This window comes from Cricetulus griseus, chromosome 2, assembly GCF_003668045.3.
Source record: "Cricetulus griseus strain 17A/GY chromosome 2, alternate assembly CriGri-PICRH-1.0, whole genome shotgun sequence".
NCBI classification, from domain to species: domain Eukaryota; kingdom Metazoa; phylum Chordata; class Mammalia; order Rodentia; family Cricetidae; genus Cricetulus; species Cricetulus griseus.
The window spans coordinates 263,862,500-263,879,298 of record NC_048595.1 but is presented as its reverse complement, the minus strand read 5'-3'; the positions used below and the strand labels follow the sequence as shown (position 1 = coordinate 263,879,298).

The 16,799-nt window shown below is 44.9% G+C and overlaps 1 protein-coding gene across 8 annotated transcripts; it reads right to left on the bottom strand.

Annotated features, from left to right (window-relative positions):
* Positions 1-1,439: 1,439 nt before the first annotated feature.
* Positions 1,440-16,386, bottom strand: Zbtb24 (zinc finger and BTB domain containing 24). 8 transcript variants are annotated; one of them, XR_004768447.1, is made up of 8 exons: positions 16,233-16,386; positions 14,768-15,737; positions 12,666-12,833; positions 12,129-12,212; positions 11,206-11,289; positions 10,922-11,066; positions 5,826-5,907; positions 4,093-4,126 (listed from the first exon to the last, which is right to left on the bottom strand). XR_004768447.1 is itself a non-coding variant. In XM_027402198.1 (7 exons), exons 2-7 carry the CDS (start codon positions 15,714-15,716, stop codon positions 3,421-3,423), a joined length of 2,073 nt encoding a protein of 690 aa, XP_027257999.1. In that variant the 5' UTR covers positions 15,717-15,737; positions 16,233-16,386; the 3' UTR covers positions 1,440-3,420. The 8 variants fall into 8 exon arrangements, 2 of the variants coding, with proteins under 2 accessions (XP_027257999.1, XP_027258001.1); XM_027402198.1 differs by lacking the exon at positions 10,922-11,066 and having other exon boundaries at positions 1,440-4,126; XR_003482707.2 differs by lacking the exon at positions 10,922-11,066 and having other exon boundaries at positions 4,071-4,126; positions 11,206-11,368.
* Positions 16,387-16,799: the final 413 nt, after the last annotated feature.

The following is a 16,799-nucleotide window of genomic DNA, read 5'->3' as shown; positions in this document are numbered from 1 at the left end:
TCTAGTCAAATTCTGTGACTGTGTCAAATACCATGACCAAAGCAACTTGGGAGAAGAAAGGGTTTATTTGGTGTAGGCAGCTATATACCTAGTTAGGGATAGCTTCCTATTGTTTTTGGTTGGGATTGGAAGGAGGTGTTCAGGCTTGGATACCTCTGTCAGATGACTTTAGGGTTTAGTTAAAATAGATAGGATGTGACATAAGCAGATTGTTGTATCTTCTTATATTTTATCTTTATGATTGTTAATTTTGGATATTTTACACTGTTAAGTTTTATTCCTCTTTTAGACTAAAAGGGGAATTGTAGGGGAAGCTGTAGCCACGCCTTCTTAGGGGCTGGCTACAGGTGTGCCTGACCACGCTTGTGAGGGTGTGGTCAGAGTGACGTAGTGTGACTGCGTTTGCGCTTTCGGTTTCTCTTTGCTTCTTGCTGTACAGACCACTACCACGCCGGCTGGCTAGGTTGCTCTGTAAGTAAGGCTTTTCCCTATTAAATACCCTTATATTTCTACCTGACTCTGTATTGGTAGTTTCCCACTATAATTTGGCTTTCAAGCCCTGATCTATCACCAAGGGAAGGCAAGGCTGGTGCTCAAGGCAGGAGACATGGAGAAACTTGGCTTGGGGGCTTGTTCAGTGACTCACTCACTGGCTGGATAATGCTTAACTAGTTTTTGTTTTGTTTTTCGATTTTTTTGAGACAGGGTTTCTCTGTGGCTTTGGAGGCTGTCCTGGAACTAGCTTTGTAGACCAGGCTGGTCTCGAACTCACAGAGATCTACCTGCCCCTGCCTCCCGAGTGCTGGGATTAAAGGCGTGTGTCACCAATGCCCGGATAACTAGCTTTTTAATATAGCCCAGGACCACCTGCTTCGTTTGAGGATTGGTGCTGCCCACAGTGGGTTGGGCCCGCATGCATCAGTTAATGATCCAGACAGTTGGTCACAGGTATAGCCACAGACCAACTTGATCTAGGCAACCCCTCAATTGCTTCTCTCATATGCCTCAGTATAGGCTGTGTTGATAATTAAGGCTGACCAACCAGGAGAGTAGATTAAATAACTTTGTTAAGATTAATTTCATGTATTGTTACATGTAGCTTTTTAGTATTTTAAATTTCTTGTGTCTTGTACCTATTTTTTCTCCCAGTGCTAAGGACTGAACCCAGTCTTGTGTATGCCAGGAACATACTGTACCATTCACCTATAGCTCCAGGCTTAGTTTTCTTTTACAGAGTTTAAGTAGCTCAGGCTAGCCTTAAACTGAAGGTCCTCCTGTCTCCACTTCTGCCTCTGGGGATCACAGGCCTGCACCACCAGGCCTAACTCATGCTATATTTCTTGGTGCAGAGGTAGACTGTTATAAAGTAAATTAAATTTAACTTATATGGGCTGAGTTCAGCACCAAAACCAAACCAATAGCTGTACAACCATGCTGTCTAGAGTGAAAAAAAAATAATTTACTTTAATACAATGTAGAATTTTGAGAAAAGAGTATTAGGAGGTTTTGAAAGCAACATAAAGACTTTGTGTTTTAGGAATAAACAGGGGCTAGAGACATGTTCAGTGGGTAAGAGCACTTGCTGTGCAAATATAAAGACTGGAGCTTGGACCCCAACACACAAATTAAAATCCAGAAAATGGCCTTGTGTGCTTGTAGCCCAATGCTGTGAGGTAGAGGCTTGCTGGACACCTGCTTCCAGATTCCTGTCTCAGGGAAATAAGGAAGAGTGACATGCCAGGATAGCCAATGTCCTCCTGTAGCCTCCACACATGTGCACACACATATCCCGAGCTCACACAAATGCACAATGAGTACAGCGTTTAAATGAATAAATCAAGAATCTAAAATACTAAAACAGTATTTGTAAAAAGTCTGCTCTCGTCAGGTCCAGTTTCATATTACTTTAGCTGATACATATCTATCTACTACCTTGGTAACTCAATTTGTAAATTTTGTATAGTAAAATACAACTTGGTAAATATGCAACAAAAATACTTTGATCTTATCTGTAACCTGAAGAATTATCTATTTCTGTAAAAATCCTGTATGCCAAAACCACTGGATTTCAGTGGGAATAGGAGCAGTAAGATAAGAAAGCAGCTGACATGAAGCAGATGTTGGTTTTGAATACACTTCTTATCCCCATTATGTTACCTGAACCCTGTCTCTGTCTCAGACATCACTGCCCACCCTATGAGACATTAACGAAGAATTCAACTGAATGTAGTGATCTTGAAAACAACCCAAACATAACTTAACCTTCGGTGATGATCTGAAAGACTCACAATCATAGGCACAGGCTGGCTACTCCACCCTGAGGCTCAAGATTAAACGGTGTGTTGGAGTTTCACCTAGAGTTCAATAAGAATAGATTACTGCACACTTCCACTTCTAGGAAGTTCTAAGATTGAACATGTAAATCAGTATTTTGAGATCAAGAGAATTAATAGTGTAATGAAGACTTATATTGAATAAACTTTCAAGTTCCAGGTAATTAAGAACCTTTTTCATGAACATCAAGTCATTATCTGACAAACTTTGGTTTATTTGGAACTAGTATACTGATTTAGTTTCATACTTCAAACAGCCTGCTTCTTTTAAAAAATGTATAAATTCATGTTCTGCAGAAAATGGAACTCAAAAAATTTCAAACAACACTTTGTGCCAGGTGGTAATGGCATATGCCTTTAATCCCAGCACTCAGGAGGCACAGGCAGGCGGATCTCTGTGAGTTCGAGACCAGCCTTGTCTACAAAATGAGTCTCGGACAGCTAGGGCTGTTACACAGAGCAACCCTGTTTCGAAAAACAAACAAAAAATACATTTGGCTTTCATATCACGAGTATGGTTTTCAACTTTGAATCTACCTTCAGTGCAACAGGATTAGCCCACTGAGCCACACAAAGATAAAATTTAAGAGGTGCTATTTAAGAGTTTCTGGAGGGAAAATCTCCTGCTTGCTGTAATCAAGTACATGTCAGTCCTGACTTGTTTTGGACTGGCAAGTATACTGCCTAATAGAAATAATGAAATGGAACTAACCACCATACCCAAAGATTCAACCTACATATGACTTTTTGTTCTAAAGAAGATCACACTCTATGGCAGTGAACATTCAACACTAGCAGAAAAGTCTAAATCAATGCTCCCAAGAAAAACTACCCATCTTTAAGAGACATAGTAGATGAAAGTGGAACCCCTCATCGATATTTAAATGCTAAATATGAATTGGTATTATAGATAAAACAGATTGTGCACACATGTCAACACACAGATTCCGACTCAATGGAACCCATTATAAATAATCTGTTGGCTAGCTGTCACATCTTTAAGGATCTGTAAGATGGTGGCCCAAGGGGTGAGCCTGTCACTGCTGGCACAGAAGGGTCCAGTGGAATGGTCAGTCATGTGTTTGAGTCAGCTCTGTTCTTGGCCTAGTGGAGTGGGTAGGGGTGGATCAGGCTCCTGAGTCAGCTGCAGGTGCTGAGCTGGATCAGAAGCATCTGCTGCCAAGCGGAGCGCCTCTGTTTGCCCTTGGTGGGCATGCAGATGCGCCAGTGCCAGCGTCTCCTTGGAAAGTGTGATTAATTGCACCGGCTCCGCCTGTGAAGGCTCCATCTGGCTTCCAATCATACTGAGGCTCTGAATATGCTCTGTTTGCTCCGGCTGAGCAGAAAGAATCAGGCTCTGCAGCTGCTCCGGCTGCTGTGTGAGCAGGGCAAGGTTAGCAGCTGGGTCCGTGGCCATGTTCTGAGAGCTCTCAGCAGCCACAATGCTGACCCCCTCATTGGGGCCTGGCATGAAGTTAATGTTATGCACAGAATCAGTCACAAGAAGCTGAATCTCCTGCTCTCCTGAGGTGGAGAGCTGGTATGGCTGTAGCTGAAGAATGCTTCGGACCTCGTCAGCATTACTGCCAGAAACGCTGCTGGAATCCGATGTGTGTTTCTCTTTGCTGTGAATTTTCAAGTGAGCCTTCAAATTGTCTAATCGAGCAAACTGTAAGCTACACTCAGGGCAGGAGAAAGGCTTTTTGCCTGTATGTAGGATGCAGTGTCTCCTCTTGGCACTGGAGTCAGAGAAGGACTTGCCACAGATGCTGCAGGAGTACGGCTTTTCTCCTCTGTAAGAAAACACACAGAAACACTTGTTCTCTGCTTCCTGGTTACTTAGGCGGAGGCAATCAAAGGTAAAGGAACACTGGGCTGGCACCCGCTTGTGTGTTTGCTATCCTCTTTATAAGCTCTCCTTTCCCTGGATGCTGGTCTCTAAACCCTCATCAAAACCCCTAAAAAGCTCCAGCTCTGCTTCACACTACAGAGAAAACAACACAGAACACTGACCAGGCAGGTTCCAGAGTCAGGTTCTCCTACCAACTATGGACTTGGGAGTGAACCACTTCGGTGCTTCTCAAGTCTCAAAAATAAAAAAGGGGCTAAAAAGGGTTTACAGTAGGGTGGCAGTCCAGACTGGGCTACACGGGATGAAATATTATAATTCTACTGTTATGTGTTTCAGGTAAGAAGGTAAACACATATTACATAAACTGTTCTATTTTGCTGTTAGTTCTCATTGCTGATTTTTAGACTCTAAGGGTCAAGTAGGTATGTATATATTATGATTAATATTAATATTAATTTTTTTGGTTTTTTGAGACTGGGTTTCTCTGTGTAGTTTTTGGAGCCTATCCTGGCACTCAATCTGGAGACCAGGCTGGCCTCGAACTCACAGAGATCCGCCTGCCTCTGCTTCCCGAGTGCTGGGATTAAAGGCATGTGCTACCAACACTCAGCTAATACTAAAATTTTAAGCCTGGGGAATTAATTCAAATTATTCAAAAATCCAAATTATTTTTGAAGCTTTTAGAACTATACCTAAATCTAACCTAGTAATTTTTATAAACAGAACCCTTTTATTTTGGATGGAATTTTCCTATGTAGTCCAGTTTAGTCTCTAATCTTGATCTTCCTGCCTCTGCCTACCAGGTGCTGGGCTTATAGGCATGCACTGTCATGCTCAACTCCAGATAATACTATTTTCTTCCTTTTGAGACAAGCTCTAACTCTGTAGTCCAGGCTAGCCCTGAACTTTCGGCCACCCTCCTGCTTCTACATCCTATGTGCTGAGATTTAAGCATAACACACTCTACTAATGCTTTGTGTGTGTAATGTATCTTTGGGTGCGTGTGGAGGCCAGAGGTCAACACTGGGAGTCTTCCTCTACCACTCCCCACCTTACTTTTTGAGACAGGGTCCCTTACTGAACCCAGAGCTTGTCATTCTGGTTGGCCTGGCGGCCAGACAACCCCGGGATCCACCTGCCTCTGTGCTCTTCCCTCCTACACACATCAGCATTGTCTCTGGCTTTTACATGGGGGCTGGAGATCCAAACAAATCCTCACTCTCAGGCAACAAGTAGTTAATTCACTGCACCACTTCCCCAGGCCTTCATGTTTGCTTCTGATTGAATATATAAGCTTTAGACCACTCCCACAAGAAAAAATTAATAATGAAGACAACAGTGCAAGCTTTTATTGGCCAGAACTAATATTGCTGATTTTTGTCTGAGAAATTTAATTATTGAAAAATAAAATAATAAATCACACAGAAATTTCTAGCAGAGTAACAACTGGAAGAAAAGTTTATATAGAGCATAGGTTACCCCACAGAACACCAGAGTTCAGTGAGGCTGCTAAATAACCAAAAAAGCCAGGTGTGATGGCATACACCTGCAGTCCCAGTACTGGGGCAGAGAAGCAAGAGTTTGAGGCCAGCATGGGCTATAGAGGTAAGTCCATCTCACCAATACCTAAACAAGCTTACCGGTGGATTCTGATGTGGGTCTGAAGGGAACTCTTTGCTGTGAAAGATTTCCCACAGATTTCACAAGTAAATGGCTTCTCACCTAAAAAAGGAATGAGGAAAATGTTTATTAATACACACCTGACTTTAGAAACTAACAGCCCTGGGCAGGTGGTAGTGACACACACCTTTAATTCCAGCACTCAGGAGGCAGAGGCAGGAGGATCTCTGTACATTTGAGGCCAGTCTGGTCTACAGAGTTCCACCAGGACAGCCAGGGCTACACAGAACTACCCTGTTTTGGGGGTAGGAGGGAAGAAAAACAAGTAACAACCTAGGCCCTTTCAATCACAATGGGAAGGAGTAAGGCAACTCTCTAATAGAGTGCAAGAAGCACATCTGGGCAGGGCCAAGAGGATGCAGGGGATGTGTGGTCCCTTCCCTTGACGGAGAAGCTGGGTAGTAAAAGAACTCATAGTTACCCTGCATTTTTTACCCTTGAATCTAACATTTGACTGTTGCACCCCTGCAGAACTTCTGGACCTTCAAAGGGACTTCTGGGCACTAGGGTACAGTATTCACATTTATAACTACCTTCCAAAACGTCCAGAAGCTGACTATTTCTCACTTCCCTCCGTCTTGAATCATAGAAGTCTTGGAAAGGGGCCTATTACTACTTCCTGGCTATATACAGTCTATAAGGCAAACTGTGAGCCTCTCCATACTGACAGAACATTTCACAGTGGCAGAAAATGCTCCAATGGCCCCATCTGGAGATGGCAGCCAAAGCTTTACACTACAACAGGTCACAGATCTTTACACGAACTCCTGCACAAACGCACACACATGTGCACGCGTGCATACACACACACACACACACACACACACACACACACACACCCTGCTAAATGAATGAGTTTCCCAGGGGTGGTCTGAGGCTCACATAAACTGTGCAAGTGCTCACACCTCACTGGTTAACAGCAACAAGTGTTCTTCAGTGTTAGTTTGCACACTACCCATGCAACAATGGACTCTCATCCCCTCCCCCCCCCCTTTAGCAAAGTGAAGGGATCCTAATGCAGGTGAGGGGAGTTTTGGAAACCCCTCTAGGAGCAGAAAATGTCTTCACTAGAGAACATCAGGGAAGGAAGGCAACTTGAGATGCTCTTTCAGACTAGACTTGTCTCTAAGCTCCACCCAGGCAGGGCACCTGTGTACGAGACAAGCTGGATGGATCAGCAAGTGTATCATTAACTTTTATCACTCCAAAGGTTACAACCAGGTGGCTTTCTAATCAGAGCTGGTACCTGCTCAGACCTTGGCCAGTTTCCACCTCTCATGTGGACTGCGTACCCACTCCACTTGTGTTTCAAATACACAGATAGTTGGGAATATTTTTTTAGTCTCATTCTGTAGCTCTGACTGGCCTCACAGAGGATCACAGAGATCCACTTGCCTCTGTCTCCTGAGTACTACATTAAAAGCATCATCACCATGCACAGCCCCAAGATCTTAGCTACAGTTCAGGAGAGTGGGAAGTTCAGAGTGCAGGGCCCACATTGGGTAAGGCCGTCTTGCTGTTCCTCTCACAGCAAAAGGTGGAAAAGAAAGAGGATGCTAGAGGGGGAAGGGAAAGTACTACTCATTCTTAGTGCATCACTGCCCCACTGCAGTATAGCTCCATTCATGACTGTCTGACTGTTTTAACACCTTTTTGTCAGCCATTAGGTTTCCAACACTTATGTCTGTAGGACACAAGCCACAAGGTTGATGAAGTGTTCTGACCCCTGGCTTCGGATCTGTCCTGTGTAAACCTCCTTCAATCCAGTGGCCATTCCTCTCTTTTATTCAGTCCCGAAATTCTGACAGACCACCAGCCAAGTGAACAGCTAGGAAAGACAGCAACAAGAGATGAGTATGGATTCAGGAAGGGTGTGCAGTCTACTTGAGAGGGTAGATAACTTGGAGTGTGCTTGACTAACAGCTGAAATCAAGAGCACTGAGTGCAGACAGGATGCTGGGAGGATGTGGGGGTGCCAGGACCAGGAGAGACTGGAGGGGCCTGTCTGGGCACTGGTATACATATAACCAAAATGCTAGGGTACAAGGATTCACTCTGAGGAGTGGTGGGCTCAAAGATGAGCCAAAATTCTAGGCAGGTTTAAGTAGTAAGATGATATGCTCAGGGGCTGGAGAGATGGCTCAGAGGTTAAGAGCACCAATTGGTCTTCCAAGGGTCATGAGTTCAATTCCCAGCAACCACATGGTGGCTCACAACCATCTGTTATGAGATATGATGCCCTCTTCTGGTGTGCAAATATACATGGAAGCAGAATGTTGTATACATAATAAATAAATAAAATCTTAAAAAAAAAAGATGATATGCTCAGATTGTGTCAGTAATTGGGCTGGAGGATTTCCTGCCAGACTGCGTGAGGTCCCAAGGCCTGGGCCAGGAGATGCAGGAGACAGATGGAGACAGAGGTTAAAGGGGAGATGTCAGCACTTGAATAGCAGAGACCAGAAGGAAGTCTGTTATAGGAGGCTTAGACAGTAACAATGAAAGGTAAAGCCAGACACATGAGGGTGACTCTCAGGAAGATGCAGGCAGAGCTGACTCAGTTCTAAAGGGTCCTCGACTTCTGCCTGGTTTCCTGTTTTTTTTTTTTTTTTTAAATTTTGGAATATCAACAGTCATACAAGCAATGACTATTTTGTCCCAGACCAATGAGTTCCCAAACATCTCTCTTCACCCACTCTCCTGACCTGAAGATCTTCCTCTTTCTTGGTCTGCTATTACTGTTCCTTCTCTGGCCAAGTCCTCTCACAAGACACAAATAAAGACAACCCCCTCCCCAGTTCATGCCCCTGGCTGCTTTCTGTGGTCTGCCCACTGTCTGTAGCCTCACCCCATTGGTTCACTGTAAATAGCCAGGCTTTCCCACCCTCAAACTCCCACGCCTGACGGGGGCAAACCTACATGCTTCCCGAGTCACCCGCTTCTCTCACCCGCTTATCGCTCTGCCTTCCTGACTAAGGTCTCCACTTTGGGGACAAGACTCATCTTCCTTTCTGTGGCTCCTTCACACTGTGCTGAGATGCTTAATGGATACACACAGAGTCTGCAAGAGGCCCTACATCTCAGGAAAACTGGAACAAGCAAGATGGGGTCATCTCAACACACAGGCCTAGAAACTTTGGCAGCTTCACACCTCACCCACAGAATGAGGTTGTGAATGAAACCGAGATGTCATGAACTTTGTCCTGTGACTAGGCAGGACAGTCACGTGAGCATGGGAGCCCCACGTGGAATCAGTATTTATCAGACACCATCTAAGGGACTGAGAGACTGGAATTGCCCTGTACATCAGAAGTTACTCACAAGGATGGCTGGGCACAGCTAATTCCCCTGACTTGACTGCAGCACACTAGGCAATGTTCCCACCTCTAATCTGGTTTCTAGGAACACTGCTATCGGGAAAGAGGTGGTAAGGACAGCAGAAAAACATAGTTCGTGGTGGTGGTGTACACCTACGTCCCAGCACTCATGATACCGACATAGGAGAGCCGTGCGCTCTTAGGCCAAGCTAAGCAAGACAGCAAAACCCATTCAAAAGAACAAAAACCACAACAAACAAGGGGCCCCTTATCAGTCATGTGAGTTTGCCTGGCTTCACTACATCCCCACAAGCGTGACCTGCTCCTGGTCAGAGGAAAGGTCTGATTGTGAGATCATGAGATAGGTTTCCTCTTACCCAGCACCTCTCATGGCAGCACTGACTGCACACTTGACAAGCTGCCTCCCCTCTCTTAGGATAGCCTGGGGAACAAGGATATAACACGCCTTTGGTTTCTCCAGTGCCTGGAGCGTGGCATCTCACCTGGAGAGTGTGCACTTGAAGATCTAAGAAACAAAGGATAGCCTAGGTCTTTAAACCAAGTATGGCTATGCTGGCAAAATGTCTGCTTTAAAACCTGGTTCAGGCCAGGCGTTGGTGGCACACGCCTTTAATCCCAGCACTTGGGAGGCAGAGGCAGGTGGATCTGTGTGAGTTTGAGACCAGCCTGGTCTACAAAAGCTAGTTCCAGGACAGCCTCCAAAGCCACAGAGAAACCCTGTCTCGAAAAACCAAAATAAATAAATAAATAAACAAACAAACAAATAAATAAATAAATAAATAAAACCTGGTTCTGGGTAAGGAATGGGCTGCCAATATCTCTTACCACCATTGAGCTGGGTGCTAGAGACAGACAGATCATATGAAGGCCCTGAATGTTTTAATGGGTTTAGTTTATTCTCCCCCACAGGGAGCAATGTTTGATTTAGCTTCTATTTTGCATTGTAATGAACAAACTCACCACATATACTACATGCTCTTCTGAGATGTGTTCATTATATTGTTATAAGGGAAAGACCATCTCCTTTCTAACCCAATAAAGGACTAGTTAATAGAAGTCTCTGTGTGTTTATTTGGGACTAAATGACTGTAGGACCAGGTGGCTTAGAAACCTCCATCTTCATTTGGGTGTTTCTGATCCCAAGCACTTGGATAATACTTAATCTATACTAGGTTTTCTTCAAGTTAGGAAATTACCAACCTGCATTAAAAAAATCAAAGTTCCAAAAACTAAACAATTCTTTGTTTATTTTTGTTTTTTAAGACAGGGTTTTTCTGGGAAGCCCTGGTTGTCCTGGAATTCACTCTGTAGACTGGGCTAGCCTTGAACTCAAGAGATTTGCCTATACAATATTAGATGACAACTTGACAGAATCATTAAATAATCTACCCTAATAGAAACTGTTTCTTGGAAAAATCCAACAGGCTTATTTTTAACCCATATCCCTTCAAAAAGGTACAAGATGGACAGTTTTACTTCTTTGAACTTAAAATGGAAAAAAACAAAACAAAACCCCAAACCCTCCCTGCCCCAACAAAGCTGCCTTCTCATCGCTGCCTTAAGCATTGGTTCCAGAGGACAGAGTGAGGAATTCTGTGTCTACCTTTGTGTCTATTGTCTGCTTCCTTGTCTGAACAATTTATTGTTACCACCCTCAGTGATAACACCTTCAGGGTTGAAGTAACTGGCGTGGGACATAGCACCAGACTGAGACTTACACTTGCTGTGGGATCACATGAATTTTCACACATGAGCAGTGTTCATCAGGTGATCTCCTTTGTCCTGACTCACAGCGGGATATAACGTCCTCACACAACAGTGGTGACAGCACTTGGTGCTGACTCACAGCGGGATGGAATGTCCCTACACAACAATGACAACATTTTGTCTTCACGTGGACTTTTAAATAAAACTCATCAGACTTGCACCACATTTGCAATAAACATACCAAACACAGAGGACACCATGTGCAGTGAGGAGGCTGAATGAGGTGGCATGTTACCTGTGTGTGTTCGCAGATGTTTCTTTAGTTGAGACACATCCATGAATTTTCGATGGCAGTGGTTGCATTCTGGTAGTGAGTGGCCTTGCCGCAACGATAAAAAAAGTGTCAGTGCATGTATGTTCTCCCTGCATTTCTTCAGTGACTGTGTTAAAGCACTGCCCTGAAAAATAATCACTTTAAATATGGCACTTTACAACAACAATAAACTTTATTACTCAATGGATCTCAACTCAGTGCTTCTCTGAGAGCAAGGGTCCTCGTAGCCCTTCTAAATACCCTTCTCTCCAAACACTAGTGGGACTGGCCAGTTGAACTTGAATAATGCCCCCCCCCTTCATTTCTTATCAGTTGGCAGGAAGGAGAACAGGACCTTTAGCAGATCAGAAGCCATGGATAAGACATATTTTTCCAGGTGCTACTAGCAACAGCCAACCAACTGAAGCCTTTTGGGCAAGAAGCAATTTTGGATACAGCAGTTCTGTGGTGGTTCTATTCTATATATAGTTCCAAAATTATGTTACAAACATTAAATTGAGTCTTATGAGAGTGGAGAATAACATTATAATAACCTCTGACTTTTTCTTTTTTTTAAAGCTATAGTCTCAGGTATCCCAGGCAGGCCTTAAACTCACTAGGTACCCGAGGGTGACTTTGAACTCTGATCTTCTTGCTTCCATCTCTCCAGTGCTGGGATAACAGATGTGTGCTTGCATGCCCAGTTTTACGTGGACTGGGGAGTGAACCCAGGGCTTCATTCATACTAGGCAAGCTTTCTACTAAATGAGCTGCATTCCTAGCCTGACTGCTTTTCTCAATTCTTTCATCAGTTCTGTAAGGTGGACCTACTGTTTCACAAATACTTTGTGTCTGCATTTCTTCACCAGTGATGCAAACCTTTTCTCACCTTATTGGTATCGTACCTGTATGGACTCGATAATGGCTCTTTAGCTGTCTTTTCTGGCTGAAATATTTTCCACACTGGTCACAGGTAAAAGACTTCTGCCCTGCCAATTAAAAAACAAAACAACAACAACAAAAAGAAAACCAAGACACTTAAATCATGCCAAAACTGCAGAGAGTTAGGATGCTCATTGAGTTAAATAACACAGTGCCCAGGTTCCCATTTTCTACAAGTGATGAGTACCTTGTCTACACACTCAGAAGAAGCCTTTCCAGAGTGTGTAAAACTATGCAAGGCAATGGGGTAGTGGAGCCTGGAATAGAACTGTAGACCACAAGTGGTCTTGACTGCAAGTGGTCCTCAAGGGCATAGAGAAAATTCTATACTCTAGTTTAGAATTTAGATTTAGATGCACACTGCTCTGCAGTAGCCAGTTACTAAGGTCAGAACAGCACACCAACACATGCATAACCCTGTCTTTCATTTAGATGCCAGAAATGCCACCCCAGGAAATGGACCCTGGTGGCTGGTGGCCCTCTAGTGCAAGCCCCATTACCTGAGTGCAGGCTCATGTGCTCCAGCAGTGAGTGCTTGGTGGTCAGTGCCTTGCTGCACACGGTGCAGGTGTACGGCCGCTCCCCTGTATGCATCCTGGTGTGGACCTGCAAGGAGTGCTTCTGGGCAAAGCCCTTCCCACACTCATTACATTTGAAGGGTCGTTCCCCTGCGATCAAAGCCAAGAAGCATGATGTAAACAAGAACCTCCCAAGTTAAAATATATAATACAGAATCATTTATAATGTTAAATATTTAGGGAAAACACCCAAAGTCCAGGGATTGGTGAGCTATCAGCAATTAAAGTCTAAAAGTGGAATAGATGAAATCAAAACCAATAGGTAGAAGCTATGAGATGTAACCTAACTTTTAAGACCCAGTCTTCATATACACAGAAATGCCATAGCTTTTAGTGCCCTGACCCTAGCTGGGTTCCCAGCACCCACAGAGTGACACCCAACCACCTGAGACTTCAGTTCCAGGGGATCTGACTGACACTCTCTTCTGGCCTCCCTGGGTACTACACATACCCATGGTGCACATACATATATACATGTAGGCAAACACTCATACACATAAAATAAATCTTTACACTATAGTCAAACATCTAATAGTGAAGACAGACAAAACACAAAAGGAAAAGCAGCAATGCATAGAAAACATTAAGAACACTGGGCACAGTGGCTGACTGCAAAATTTCAGACATGGGGGGATAAAGGAAAGATTCTATGAGGTGTTTATCCTTAAGTTTTATGTTTTACTGAACAATGTAATGCTTGAAATTATGCATAATTTGGATAAAAATAGCTAAAATACAATCTCATATTAGACTCCATTAGATACAGAGCCCATTGGGAAATAGAATAAAATAGAACCCACCACAGTGCAACACATAGTTGGTACTTTGTTCTGTTCAAAGTACCCTAATTCAAGTTTTCACCATATAGAAAGCTTTCTTTTTTGAGGGAGCATCTCACATATTCCTGGCTTGTCTTGCAGCCAAGGATGACCCTAAGGTTCAGATCCTCCTGTCTCCACAGCTGGAGTGCTGGGATCATAGAACATGCCTCCTTGCCCAGCTTCTGTGGTGTTGGGGAATGAGGCCAGTGCACTCTACATCTCTGGAAACTTCACATATGGATAATCCAGACAGGTAAATCAGAAATCTGGGAGTGGGCGGTGGCACACATAGCTGCAGAAGCTCTAGGTGGTTCTATTGTGCAGGTTCAGAAACACAGCAGCAGGTGTGCTAGGTCACAGCAAAACTTAAACACTAGTCCCTATATGTAATCTTATAAGTGATAATTACAACTTGACCTGAAACTGCAAATTAAACAGCTCAAGAAAGGGCTCAAGAGTTTCCACTATAGATAAACTGTCCAACATGGTAGCCATCAGACATCTGTGGTTATTCAAACTCACATTAACAAAACAAAGTTAAAATTCAGTTTCTCAGTCTAGCTATCTAAATTCAAGTGATAATTTCTATGTAGGGCTGGGATACAGCCTGGCTGTGAAATGCTTAGTTGGCATGCATCTAAACTCTGGGCTCCATCCCTGGTACTGTGAGAGAGGAAAAGGTCTGTATGTCGTTAGTGGCTGCCACATTGGCCAAATGGAGAGGACAGAAGACATTTCAGTCACATGGGGGACTACTACCAATGCTGAGTCAGGGACACCCAAAAGGAAAATAATCTTTATAAGATGGCTAAACTATAAGGATGTATAGTAGGGCAAGCGAAGCCTTCCACAAAGATGGAGAACATTCACAAATCAAAAGGCAGGAGGTGCTTGATAACTTGACAAGAAACACACACACACACACACACACACACACACACACACACACACACACACACACAAAGAAAAACCAAGGGTTCTCTGTCTGGATTTGCTGGGTCACCATGACACAGGTGAGCATGCTCTAAGACCCTCCCTTCATCTGCAGACCGGGGACACAGCCTACTGAGACCTAAATATGATAACATGTAAGAAAGCTTTATTGCAATGCCTGTCATGCAGAAATGGAACCATAAATAAATACTTATGACCACAATTCCAAATTTCCCAATGAGTTGCACCAAGTTTGGAAAGTGTAGTTACCAGTGTGGCGTCTCTGGTGGATTGCTAAAAAGTGATTATACTTAAAGACTTTGCCACAGTCTTTACACTGGGCCTCAGGACCACTGGCACGCTTTTTCCTTCCACATGTCCTCTTGACGGAACACTGGTCATCTTCATCTCCAAGGAGTTTGTAATCTTTAAGCTTGACTGACCTTCGAATCCTCCGTTTGCTGTACCTACTCAGGCTATCCTGTCCGTCCAGAGCCTTGGGGTCACAGTTCTCATCCTTTTCAGCAAGCATCTCCTCCACTCTACCTGGCTCACCAGTGGGCTCAGATTCCTTTTCTTTTGGCATTTGTTCACTCAGTTCCACACCGTCTCCTTCTTTATCCACAAAGTTTTGTCTGTTCTGAACTGAATTGTTCACTCTTAGCTGCATTTCTTCCTCTGCAGCTAGTTCTGATTTCCCCTCCTGTATACTATTGCCTTTTCTCGGTCTTCCCCGTTTCCGTTTTAGAGGATCATTCTTCTTATTAGAAATAACAACTACTGGAGTACCAGTGCCATTCAAAGCCGTTGGCTTTGACGAGCTGTGGTTAGTCTGGAAATCTGTGTAAGCCTTTATCAGATCATAGACTTTTAAGAATTGCGCAGTAGCCAGGATCTGTTCTGTAGTTTTCTCGCTGGCATGTAGATAACCTGTATAGATAAATTCCAGCAGGATCCCAAAGGTGTCTGCAACCATGCCTTCCAACATATAAATAGACTGGCCAATCTCGCCCTCCTCCGCAAACATCATCGAGAAATACTCGCTGCTGGCAGCAAGTAAGGCTTTGTGGGCTCGGAAATGCACATTCTCCACGATTAAAGTAATATCACAAAGAAAGCCTCTTTTCCTCTGGTCCTCAAGGCTAGCCAGGACAGTGTCACTGTGAGTGTCTGCGTGCACAACAAGCTGCCCAGAAGTCTCTGGTGTTGTCTCTGCCATTTTCTCCAGATTCCGGAGAGGCTTAAATCAGAAATAAGAAAACAAGGTTTACTTAGGAGGAAGTATTGCCTAACACGGTTGTGTTTGTGTTTCAGCTGACACGAACCAATGTTGCCATCACCACCTTTAATGTCTCCTTAGAGACCCACCCTTAGGTTCTCACCCCGTTGCGGCTACGATGCCTCTCCAGTATCCACATAACCTCTTACGGTCTGGAAATTACGGAAGGGGATCAAACATCTGTACTGCCCTCAGCCCTTGCATTCACTTCGTATTTAAACTTTAGAAGTGTGGTTGCACAGTGTTGGGGGTTGGGGCTATGCTGCTTCAATCCCACACGTGATTCGCTGTTTCGTTTGTGGGAGCAAATATGAGAAAGGTGAAAATGAACGCACGCAAGGGAGATCGCGCCAAGAGGCCCCGCGCTCCAAGCTCCCGTTCCAGGCCCGGGGCCTGGGTCCCGCGAGCGCTGCAAGACACAAGGGCCCCGGACCAGCCCCCTGGCGGCGGACCTACCTGTCGGGCCGCCCAGCGGGGTCCTGCCGCGGCCAGTCCACCCGGCCACCTAGAGGGGACCCAGCTGGCAGCGCCGTGGCTGCTCCCCGCCCCCACCGCCACTGCGAGCAGATCCTCGGCTCGCCGCGGTCGCCAACCCGGAAGCGCGCACCTACAGCCGCCGGAGCACGTGACCGCTAGTCCGCCTCCGGGGCGGAGTTTGCTGGGGAACCCGGAAAGGGACGGTCTGACGCGGGAAGCTGCCTCTTGCGGGAGTCTGCGTCCTGTTGCGCAGCCGCCTCTCCGCGGCCACCTCAGACACTCGTCCGGTAGACCCCCAAGCTGCTGATGAGGAGTGCGTGGTGGACGAGTGAGGCCACCTCCGTCCTCATCTCGTCATGGGTGCTAATGTAATATTTACCCCTAAAAGTTTCTCTGCTCGGCTTCCCTGTCCTCCGCTAACGACTCTCCCCCGGCGCCTTGTGTATTATAGAGTGGAGGTGGGAAGACCAGTGACCGCCTGGCAGGGTTAGAACGTCGCTGGTGAGAGCTAGCTTGGACATTGTAACTGAAACAGCCGCTGTTTTT

Coding starts and splice junctions, on each gene's coding strand:
- Zbtb24 (XM_027402198.1), bottom strand. CDS start 15,716: ATGGCAGAGACAACACCAGAGACTTCTGGGCAGCTTGTTGTGCACGCA. Junction 12,213..12,665: donor GCACATGAGCCTGCACTCAG/GTAATGGGGCTT, acceptor TTTAATTGGCAG/GGCAGAAGTCTTTTACCTGT. Junction 11,290..12,128: donor CCATTATCGAGTCCATACAG/GTACGATACCAA, acceptor CGTTGCGGCAAG/GCCACTCACTACCAGAATGC.